The 11,504-nt window shown below is 40.3% G+C and overlaps 1 protein-coding gene across 1 annotated transcript in view; it reads right to left on the bottom strand.

The window, feature by feature from the left end:
- Positions 1 to 1,635: 1,635 nt before the first annotated feature.
- LOC101848556 (CCA tRNA nucleotidyltransferase 1, mitochondrial) overlaps positions 1,636 to 11,504 on the bottom strand; it is an 11,902-nt gene continuing 2,033 nt past the window's right edge. The window contains exons 2-9 of the mRNA XM_005110676.3: positions 10,074 to 10,740; positions 8,948 to 9,077; positions 7,769 to 7,895; positions 6,590 to 6,675; positions 5,469 to 5,576; positions 4,355 to 4,467; positions 3,669 to 3,860; positions 1,636 to 2,217 (exon numbers count right to left, since the gene is read on the bottom strand). Coding sequence (XP_005110733.1) covers positions 1,987 to 2,217; positions 3,669 to 3,860; positions 4,355 to 4,467; positions 5,469 to 5,576; positions 6,590 to 6,675; positions 7,769 to 7,895; positions 8,948 to 9,077; positions 10,074 to 10,661 — 1,575 coding nt within the window. The 5' untranslated portion in view covers positions 10,662 to 10,740 and the 3' untranslated portion in view covers positions 1,636 to 1,986. The remainder of the gene's footprint in view (positions 2,218 to 3,668; positions 3,861 to 4,354; positions 4,468 to 5,468; positions 5,577 to 6,589; positions 6,676 to 7,768; positions 7,896 to 8,947; positions 9,078 to 10,073; positions 10,741 to 11,504) is intronic.

The raw sequence follows: 11,504 nt of genomic DNA, 5'->3' as shown, positions 1-11,504 counted from the left end.
GTCGTTATATCGAAGGACGTTAGAGAGAGGCTGCACTGTATTTATTCTGTCAAGGTTTTACGCCCCAATCAACACGATAAAAATAGACGGCTGCTTCGACCATGAGGGGGGCGAATCAAGACAGAGGGATTGCACTGTCCCAGCAGAGAGACGGAGATTTGGTATGTAAAAAAGCCTCCCCGCTCAGGAACCGAACTCGCGTCCTGTGCGTATAACGGAAATGAGCCCTAACCATGACAACACAGAAGTAAACAACCTCGTAAACATCCGGATCTTTGAGGAGCAGAACGTTCACTTTGTCACGACCGCAACAGATGAACTAAGGGACAGACATGCTCGACACATTTCTTCGACTAATCACAAAGGAGCCTCCCATATCAAATTTTTACAATTCCAGAAATTTAAAACAATTTAAAAAAGTAACACTAGATCTAACTGTTTTAGACAGAAACAACTTCACTGGAAAATAAAAAAAACCATCTTCAACGTTGCATGATTTTTAAAATTCAAAATTCTAAAGGCACACTACCAATAAGTAAAAAAACAATTGCTCCGTAAAACAAACAAAAATCTTAAAATTATAAGAATTTCAAAAAAATCAAAACCGGACGTTACCTCACTTAATAAACAGAAACAAACTGTTCTGGAAAATAAAATAAAAATTACTCAAATTCCAGAAATTCTACGCAAACTTGCGTTTATAAGAAAATCAAAGACATAGCACTTGGGAGAGCACCGATTCCCCCCCCCACAAAACCACATAACTTTTACTGTTTGTTTCAGATCCTGAAAGAGGTTCTCCAAAACTTTGGGCCACTAGAAGTGATATCTATATAAAAGTGGACTTGGGAGGCTTTCTGCAAAAACTCCTCCCTTATTACCTAACCCACACCTTAGAAACTTTGCAGGCGTCCACAGCATCCATGTGGCTAGGACCTAACTTTAAAAAATCCATGCAAGCTGCTTTCCCCGATTTTTTCAAAATGCTTTGTTTCGTCCACACAGAGTTCTAATTTTGGGAATGTCCGTCTTCTAAGACGCCATTGTAAACAAATGAAGTTTCCATTCACTAGCCGTGCGCACTGATTCCACACCTTTGAAATTCTGGAGTGTACAACCACGAAAGCGGAATAGAGAATCAATCTATACATCTATTATATATTTAGCAACTTGGAAACACATGTGTCACTTTTCTCTCAACATTTATTGCTCCATTCCAGGAGAGAGTAAATATAGTAGGCCAATGACTTTCAGTTCCTGTTAATGCACCAATCTTTCCTTTCATAGAAAGGGGATCCAGCTAGTGTATAATAATAATACAGGTTATGACTTGCTGCTTTGTGTGTACATCAATAATGAACGCGGGTTGCTGGAGAGCGCGACGGGTGGGCTCTCCTTCTTCCCTGTCGTCCTTTTGTCTCTGTCTGTCTGACTGCCTGACTTTTTCTCAACGCTGTATGGTCATTATTGCACCAAAGCCATCTGGCTTCAGGGGTAAAATTAGTGAGAAATTGTCGCCAAAACTGCATGACTTCCAAGCCTCGAGATTCCTTGGAAACTGCAAATTTACATAATTTGTATCTTAAATCAACGTTTTTGAGTAAAACCCACACTGAAGTGTGTTCTTAAATGGATGTTGCCTTGAGTCAAAAAATAAAAATTCAATCAAATAGCCAATTGGCCAGAAAAATGCCAGTTTCTTCGATTTCATTATTTTGATGAGCGCCTGATTCCACCACGACACCTCACATATATTGGTATCAATACTAAAATATAATTTAAAAGCTAGAAAAATAATCCTAAGAAAAATGTTACTTTTTCCGCATCTTTTTCAGATCCTGCGGAAGGTTCTCCAACACATCTGGAATCTTGGCCAGCAGCTGTTCCTTGCTGAGCGTGTACCAACTTTACCACGCCTTACATATATATACTTGTATCAGTACCTAAAATAAAATTTAAAAACTTAAAATTTACCCTAAGAAAATGTTACTTTTTCCGCATCTTTTTCAGATCCTGCGGAAGGTTCTCCAACACTTCAGGGATCTTGGCCAGCAGCTGTTCCTTGCTGAGCGTGTAGCGACTTTCCTTCCAGATCCTCCGCAGCTCGTTGAGTGTGACGGCAAACTTGGGGCCCTTCGGCACTGTCTTGGGGAGGTCGTGACCTTTCACAGGCAGCTGAGGCAGTTCCATGGTCGGGAACTTCTCTGCAGTCTCCGTCTGAAATAAATAAAGATAAAAAGAAAAAAAAAAACTTGAGTAAGAGTTTGAAGAAAGAATTAATAACATATTGACACATCAATGGTTGTTTCATGTTTGAGAAAAAGTAAGACAGACAGAAATGCAACTCAGTCTGAGCCAATTCACAATGTGTGATGCATATTGGTAAAATCAGACGCTCGTCAAAACAATGAAATCGAAGAAAGTAGTATTTTTCCACCTGTTCAGTAATTTTTATCGAATTAATTTTTTTTTTGCTAAACACCTTGTAGGCCCATTAAAAAACACATTACTGTGTGCATTTGACTGAAAATAGTAAATTCATGACTGAAAATAGTAAATTAAAGGCACGCAAAACGTAAATTTACAGTTTCCGTGGGCTCTAAAGCTTTGAAAGTCTTCAAACTTTGGCGGCTATTTTCTTGCTAATTTTACCTCTGACACCAGGCAACGCCCACCTTCTTCAATACAAATATCTCAACTTCTATTTTAGACAGATGGGTATTTTTTCACCACAAGCAAGACAGATGAACAAGCTTTACAATGATACCAATAACTCCATATGTCCAAAAATTGACAAGCATCTGATTCCACTGCGTGGTGATACAGTTTATTATTTTTTAAAGTAGGGGTTACACAAATAGGTCATATTTGAATTTGAGCTGAAGATTTGAGGTATTGCTGATGCTGGCCTGTTTAACACTGTTTGCAAGAGATCAAGAAAAGTAAATGTTTTTATGCCTCCATCGACACAATCAGGATCATTTGCGAGGCATTCTTTCCACCTTGCTCGTCAGGGCTAACCAGGGGTGAGAGGGATACAACATCCCAGCAGACAGGCCGAGATACTCAATAAACATTCTCTCTACTCAGGATTGTCTCTAGTCTGTTGTGTGACAGCGAAGTGCCTCACCACTACACCATAGACAGCAGTACACTCACGTCTAGACACACACACGTGCGCGCGCAGACACACACATGAAGACACATACACACGTATAGACACACAAATACACACACAACAAAACACAAACACACACAAACAATTGTGTAGACACACACATCACTCACAAGTAAACACACAAACACACACACATCACTCGCATGTAAACACACAAACACACACACATCACTCGCATGTAAACACACAAACACATACACATCACTCACAAGTAAACACACAAAAACACACGCAAACACAACAAACACACACGCAGACACAAAAAACACACACATCACTCACAAGACAAATAATCAAACACAAACAGCACTCACAAATAATTTACAAACACACACACATCACTCACAAGTAAACACACACACAGCCCTCACAAGCAAAGACACAAACACACACACAGCACTCACAAGTAAACACACAAACACCTCATACAAGTAAAATAACAAACACAGACACACATCAAGCCTCTAACACAGGCCCACCCCTCACTCACCTTGCCGCAGTACTTCATGAGCTCCACTATCTTGCCAACGACCTTGGTCTCCTTGCCGCTCGTGTCGGTGTGAAGGTCGGTGCAGTAGGCCAGCAGGTCGTCACCCATCTCGTCTCGCCGATGCTTGACGAGGAACAGCGCTAACGACAGCTCGTCATTGGACATCTTGTTTCTCTGGTGCAGCTGGTACACCTGGGGGGAACATGTGAGGGTTGTTCATTATGTAAAAAAAAAAAGTAACATCACCACACAGGAAGTGAAAACAGGACAAACCTTTTGTTTTGTCAACTGTGTCCGTTTTACATCCCCCATCAATATAACTGCCATTGTATGTTGATTAGATGAGCCACTTCTACCCTGCCTGTCACTGCCAACCTTGGTGAAGCAAAAAAATCGAGACACTTGATAAAAAAGTTTTCCCATTCCGGAATCAAACTCAGGCCTTCCCAGTGCGACAGAGCGGAGCTAAATGAGCTAGATCGTTACATCACAGTGCGATGGCGAAGTACAAAATGAGCTAAATCGTTACACCACAGTGCGACCCTTACACTAAAGTACCACAGAGCTGAGCTAAACGAGCTAAATCGTAACACCACAGACGCCAATTAAAGCAAACTGTGAGGAGAAGAATTCATCGCCTAATCTTAATATAAAAGTGGGAAAAAAAAAAATTGAAATTCACATACATCAGCCTCCTCGTCAAGCAAAGCTGACACGCGTGTCATGTGGTTGAACGACGCGCCTTCTGTTCTCTCACACACCGTCTGCAACTCGGCAAAGTTGGTTGCATTTGGCAGACCTGAAAAAGATAAAAACAAAAGAGCACTGCATCAGCTCTAGTATAAACATTAAGAATTTTGCCATTTCTTCATGTAAGTGTGCGTGTGTGTGTGTCTGTGACACTCCCATTCACACTAAATACACAATACAGTCGACTCCACTTACCCCTCAGGGTGTTGCTACAGACAGAAGTGTCTTTAGGCCATTCCCAAAGGGGGGACATTAACCATGTTCTTATGCACAGTAAAATTGTAATTGTAAATGGGCTGATTCATCAGTGTCATGCTCATAACTGTTTCTGAACTGCAACAGGGAACTGCAGCTTTTTCTTTCTTAATCCTTACTATTGTCATTTTTTCCTCAATTTCTTTTGTATGTTTGTCACTCTCTTGTGACCCACTATTTCCCGGGTGCCTTGACAGTCGAAGCAGACTTTGTACTGTTGAAGCTAGAGAGGTGAGCAGAGTAAGTCTGATTCCCCCTTTTTCAACCTCATACCCCTGTATACTAGTAGGAACAAAACTGTTTTATTTCTCCCTCAGTGAAAGAGATCATGAAAGTTACTGGGACAACTTTTGCCATTTAGGAACAAACCAGTTTCATTAAAAAATATCTAGATATAATGTTTCACATGATCGTTGGTCGTGGCAAGCTGAACAATTATAAATGGGGATTATAGAATAAGGAGCAGGGGGGTGAACAAAAAAACCTGAAAATTAATAGGGGGGGGGGGGGGGGCATGCTTATTCAAGATATCTTAGAGTAGGAGCAAAGGAGAAACAGCAAACATCCGTAACTTCCCTTTTTCCTTCTCTTGGGAAGAAATAAAATACTGTACACATGTACAATGTATACTATTCCTATTGCTATGACCGAAAAGTACTGTGAGAAAAAGTAAGTTTGTGTGTGTGTGTGTCGACTGCAACAAAGAACTATTTTTACTGCCTGGGCTTGTTCTTTATTTACATCAGGGTTTCACTGTATGTGAACACAGCAGTCAGTCTATGACCCACCACTCACCGATGTGTTCCCCGAGACCAAGCTCTATCATCTTCTCCAGCAGAGACGCCGTCATCCGACCCATCAGGATTTTTCTCATCTCCACCCAGATACGTTCACCCGACACCCCTGAGGAAAAAAAAGTTAACGTAAAGGTAGATTGTATTTTCATAAAGCTAGTAATATAACAAAAAAGCACTATATAATAAATCCTTTTTCTAATATCATTAGCAAAGGGGAAAAGGTAAAACAAGTCGAACAATTCAAATACTCTGTATATTATAATTACATTAGATGCCAAGTGTGCCACAGAAATAAAACAAAAACTGGAATTCCTGACAAGCTTTAAAAGTATGAGTCCAATCTGCAAGGTAGAAACATCTAAATTACGACCAGTTTAAGAGGCTCCAACTTTGATCATCTCTGCACTCAGCAGCCGCATGTAAGGGGAGTAATTCGCTGTCAACTGCATCTTTTTTCTCTTTGTGTTATTTCTGCTTACAATCATTTCACTCTCTGAGCACTAACACAACAACTTTTACAGGATGATTTAGAAAAAACCCAAACAGCTATCATACGAATCATAATTGAGATATAAAACGAAGACTACAGGAGGAAAAACGACGGTAGTTACAAACTGAAAGTCGAGAGGGTAACAATTTTGAACGCTTGTTGACTCATAGCTGTATTTCTGTTCAACTGTTGGTTGACTATTGTTGACTCATAACTGTATTTCTGTTCTAACTGTATTTCTGTTCAACTGTTGGTTGATTACTGTTGTTAGACTTCCCATTCAACAACACTAAAACAATGAACCACCAGTCAAACAAAACCAAATATCAAGTTATGAGTCCACAAGCTTTTAAAATTGGCACCCTCACAATTTCAATTTCCAGTTTGTGACTACCGCTGTTTCCCCCCTGTGCTCTTCAAATGTTGTTGTGAGAAAAATAAATCAATTCCAGTCTTGATAAGTCACCTTGTCAATCTGCAGCACATAGACCAACCCGTCATTATTGCAACAACAGCAACACATGTAACACACACCAATACATGCAGCACACACCAACACATGTAGCACATGCCAACACATGTCTCATCAACACACACAAATCTCTGACAAATAAACAGCAGAAACTTACTCGTCAGTCCACCAGCATTCTTTTTAATTGCATCCACTGTCACCTGCTCGTGGTCATTGGGTCCTTTCGCCAGACGGCCAAAGAATCTGAAAACAGTGTAAAAGATGGAGGGATTCAACCTGGAAGCAGATGTGCCTAACTGCTACAAAAAAGAAAAATCCTGAACTTTTATAACCTCCAGGGAAACATAAGTGTGGGTACTCAAAATTTACAGATCATATTGTCTAATCGACTATCAAGATCATATTAATGAAGTGCAATATGACATGCAGAAGGAGATGAAAATATGAATAAAAATCCTGAAAAATCAGGAGCACTGCTGAGAAGTATGTCATTCAAAATCACAGCTACTTTCCAGCAGTACATGTCGTATCAACACTCTGTAAACAGTTCTGACAGGTCTTTTGATAAAGTCATGAACATCTACACCTACCCCTAAAAAAACCCAACCCCACACACACACCAACTGCAAACCTTCTCGCCCTTCTTACATCATTTCCCAGCTGTTTAAGTACGGCCAGCAGCCTCCCTTGTTTTACCTTCATTTTATTCTTTCTCCTCATACATTAATCAAGCACCACTTGGGTCTGAAATAAATTTCTATTCTGTTCCAGATAAAAGCCTGGATAGCGAAACATAAAATAATTCCACAGATTCTTACAGGGCTAAAACAGGTAAGCCTAATTTTTTGCAATTATCTTAATTTCATTCATGACCACGGATAAGACAAGATTCCAAGAAAATTGGACAACATTCCAACACACAGTACTGTACTGTTTGCAACTTAAAAAGAAAACAGTTGACCCGAGCCCAGTTGTGCAGTGAACTGTTGTGAATACAACCAACTTGCGTGTTTCGCGCGCTCATATGACCGTATGCAGTTGCGGGCACCGTAAAACTCTTACAAAAACAAAACAAACAAAAGAAAACACTTTGCTCCATTTTTTATTTACAGGCAGTTATATCTCCAGGCTGAAACATCAGTAAAACTTGACCTTAAACTTTATGTCATTCGAACCAAACTTCATTACAGAGAAAAGCACTCCAAACAAAGCTTCCCATTTCTAAAAGAATTTTTAAAAACAAGAATCTACATCATGTCACATTTCAGGAAAACAAAAGAAAGTTCCTGGAACTCTACAAAAAAACCTCCCAACTACCTTGATGTTCACAACGTACCTGAAATATCTGAGGATTCTCAAATAGTCCTCTTGTATCCTCTGCTCAGGGTCGCCGACAAATCGAATTCTTTGGTCCTTCAAGTCTTCCACTCCATTAAAGTAGTCGTGGACGGTACCGTCTAAACCTACGGACACGAAAACAAACGGTTTGTTCATTTGATTGTTGGACTACAGAAAAAATAGTGACGCAACAACAGTAATCTTTTTTTTGGTAAGAGTTTTACGGCACTTGCAACACAATAAGGTCATATAAGTGGCGAGGATTAGAGGTATTACAAGAGAGTAACAAACACAAAATAGAAGGAGGAGAGATCAGGACGATAGACGTTCGATAGGAAAGAAGGAGCAAACCACATCAGAGCACCCACCAACCACCCACTCCCTCTGACTACCAGCAGAACAAAACAACGAAACAGAACTGAGCTCAACTGACCTCAGACACACAATTATATATGTTCTGACACAGAAGTTGCACAAACATGTAACAATGACCACACCAGCTCATACTATTCAATAATCTGAGAACACAGAAAGTGAACAACTGACACACAAGACTTGGGAGCATGGACTTGCCAGTCTACTTCGAAGCATCATTTCAAAGACAGCTGGCTCTATAATGGAACCATAAAAATATATATTCTTTTTTAATGAAAAAACGCCACATTGATGTCAAATGTCTTTAAATATAAACATTTGAACAGAAAACAAATTAGTAGCTTTTCTAAGTTTGTAAATAAAAAGGACTAACCAGATCTATTTAAATGCCAGAGGCCTAACTATTTGAGAAAAAAAATAAAAAATTGTATAGTACCAACTAGAGAATTTTTGTTCGAGGCATTTTTTTTCCTAAAATGAAAAATTGTCTAAACAAGAGAATTTTTGTGTCAAAGCATTTTTTTGCGTGATTTTCTAAGGTAAGAGGGAGAGCCATCATAAAACAGGGGAGGAGGTTTTTAGTTTTAGTAAGCGTTTTACTGCACTTGCAACACAATAAGGTCATATAAATGCTGAAGATTAGAGGTGTTACAAGAGAGTAACAAACATACAAAAAAGGAGGAGGGGAGATAAGGATGATAGATGTTTGATAGGAAAGAAGAAGCAAACCACACCGACAAAAGTACCCACCAACCACCCACAGGGGAGGAGGAAAGAACAAAACACACATCCGAGCAGTGACCTAAAAACATGGAGTTGACCGTCAGATCCCGTCGGTTGGCGTCCAACATCCAGTCCTGGGTGAACTCCACTTGGGCCCGCCGCCCGTCCGTCACCACATCAATTCTCAAGGTCGTCACTTCAAAGTTTTCCTGAAACACAACCACACATATCCACATTATAAACGTAAGCCAATAGCTTTGTTTGTATGGAAAAATCAATTTATATAAATTGCAATCCCAAAAGTCTCGAAGTTTAATTCTATTGAGTTTACGGAACTTACGACAGGTTATATAAGTGGTGATGATAAAAGGTGTTTTTAGAGAGTAACCTACTAAAAAAACAACAACAAAAAATAAAAGAGAGATATAAGGATAATATTATATTGTTTGACAGAAAAGAAGGAGCAAACCACACTAGAGAACACACACCAACAGCACTCCCCCAATAACATCAACTCATTCGTAGTCGACTGCATAAGCCAAACCATCACACAAGAGACACCGGTGTAAATTGATCTGCAAGAGGGAAGCTCAAATGGAAAAATTATGGCTAGATGAACAGGCTGACCAAAAGGAGTTGCAGTGAAGGATTACATGAGAGCTTTTGAGGACATCCAGCCACAAGTGTAAGCCCAGCACGGGTTGGCCCTTACAGACAGTTCTAATCAAACCAGTCTGCCTTCCCAAGGAGAATCTTACTCTTATTTATTCAATAATACTAATGATGTCAATAAAGGCATAAAAAACATTTACAACCTACAGAAAAAGACCATCATCATCAACAATTTATTTATATAGAGGCACCAGCCATCCATGTCCAGGTGCAGTTTTAGCCTATTACAGAAAAAGAAGAATTTTACTTCCTTATGACACACATTGAAAAACAAAAAGTCAAGTGGTTCGGTCACCTCACGGGGATGCTCTCAAACCATCCAGCTCTGAGAGCATACAACATTAAATATCCTGGATGGAGAGCCAGAGGAAGACCAAGGCGACGATGGGGTGAATCTGTGGCAGACACTCTCAGAGCCCACGGGATGTCCCTACTACAGGCCACTTGCCTTGCTGCAGACAGACGCCAGTGTCTTCCCGCGACACCCACTGGAACCAGCGGAAGAAAAAAGTAAAAAGTAAAGACAAACTCACCTTGTCATTGATCCGAGCCGTGATGGTTCCGTGGGCCTCCCCGTTTGAGTTGATCATCCTGATGTCCTCCTTTGTGAACATCTCTTTCATCTGAGCAGGCGTTGCCGTGGTAGCAAAGTCAATATCATCCGGCACTTTTCCAGCCAGCAAGTCGCGGACAGCCCCACCCGCGATTCTCAGCTCATGTCCGTACTTTGTGAAGAGTGCCGACAGAGCGTGAAGTTCAGGAGTGAAAAGAGAATGGAATTCTGGTGTATCCAGCTTCATCATGACCAAATTTGGCTTAACAACTAATTCAGAAGAGTATCTAGATCCGTAACTTCTAGAAAAGTTAAGTAAGTTTGATTTGGAGCATCCCCTTGAGTCAGCAGCCTCAGATCTTTCGATGTATCTACTAAGAGATGACAAAGAATGGTTCTTCAACCAGCCAGAGAAATATCTATGACAAGACGAGCAATTGCTCAAAATGACTGGACTGTTCCTTGGACAGCTCAAAACAAAGGGGGAAACTGGATGAAAAAGAGAACCTGAAGATCGCAAAAGACGAGGAACAGCAAAAATGCAAATCCGAAAACTTGAGCACTTCATTGATGTCCACAGTCTTCACAAAGCTGTCATCAAGGAGTCTTGCTGCTCAGGAACGGTACTTTGACAGTTAGACGACAGCCTGAAAAGAGAGTAATTTAAAGTGAACTAAGGCTTGCAACTTTTGAAGAAACATTTTCATTTTTAGTGATCATGTATTATACTGGGGCTGAAACTGAGGAAGAAAGATAAAGTTAGATCAGATTAAGATTTAAGACGGTCAGAATTCAGAGTCTGGATAGCCTATATATAGATATAAAGAACAACTACGGGTAATACTGCAGTGTTCCAGTCCCGGTCCTTTTTTGACAGTTGGAGAGGCTACAGTAAAATTACTAAAATCACGCTTCCGGGTGACTATACTGGCCAGATTTTCAATGCATACAATACCAAACTACACATTAAAAAAGCCAATACACAATTTTTAAAACAAAAATGGAACGTGTAAAAAAAGGGGGTGGTGGGTGCAGGCGGGACCCCCCCCCCCCCCCCCGCTAAATACGCAAAAATAATAGTTTGTGACAGTTTTTAGAGCCAAAATTGTTGTCAGCACACTAAAAAAACATTAAAATAGCGCCCAAAAATAGTCTAAAATGGGTCTTTTCACCCTGACAACTCAGTCAGCTTTTTTCTCGACTTCCGGGACCGGGACCGCAACACTGCGGTACCCAACTACGTCTATTAAAACAGAAATATACAATCTATAGAAATAAATTCTAAGAAATGTGTGCCTTCACCGTGATAGGCCAACCAGTGTAGCGTTCACTGTGAACAAACGTTCCAGCACTCTTGTATTGAAAGCGTGCAATTTTGTCTGTGACTTTGGGCAGTGAGAGAGAAAGGGGG

The sequence above is a fragment of the Aplysia californica genome, unplaced genomic scaffold (assembly GCF_000002075.1).
Source record: "Aplysia californica isolate F4 #8 unplaced genomic scaffold, AplCal3.0 scaffold00928, whole genome shotgun sequence".
Classification (NCBI taxonomy): Eukaryota; Metazoa; Mollusca; class Gastropoda; order Aplysiida; family Aplysiidae; genus Aplysia; species Aplysia californica.
This window is presented reverse-complemented; position numbering and strand designations above follow the sequence as displayed.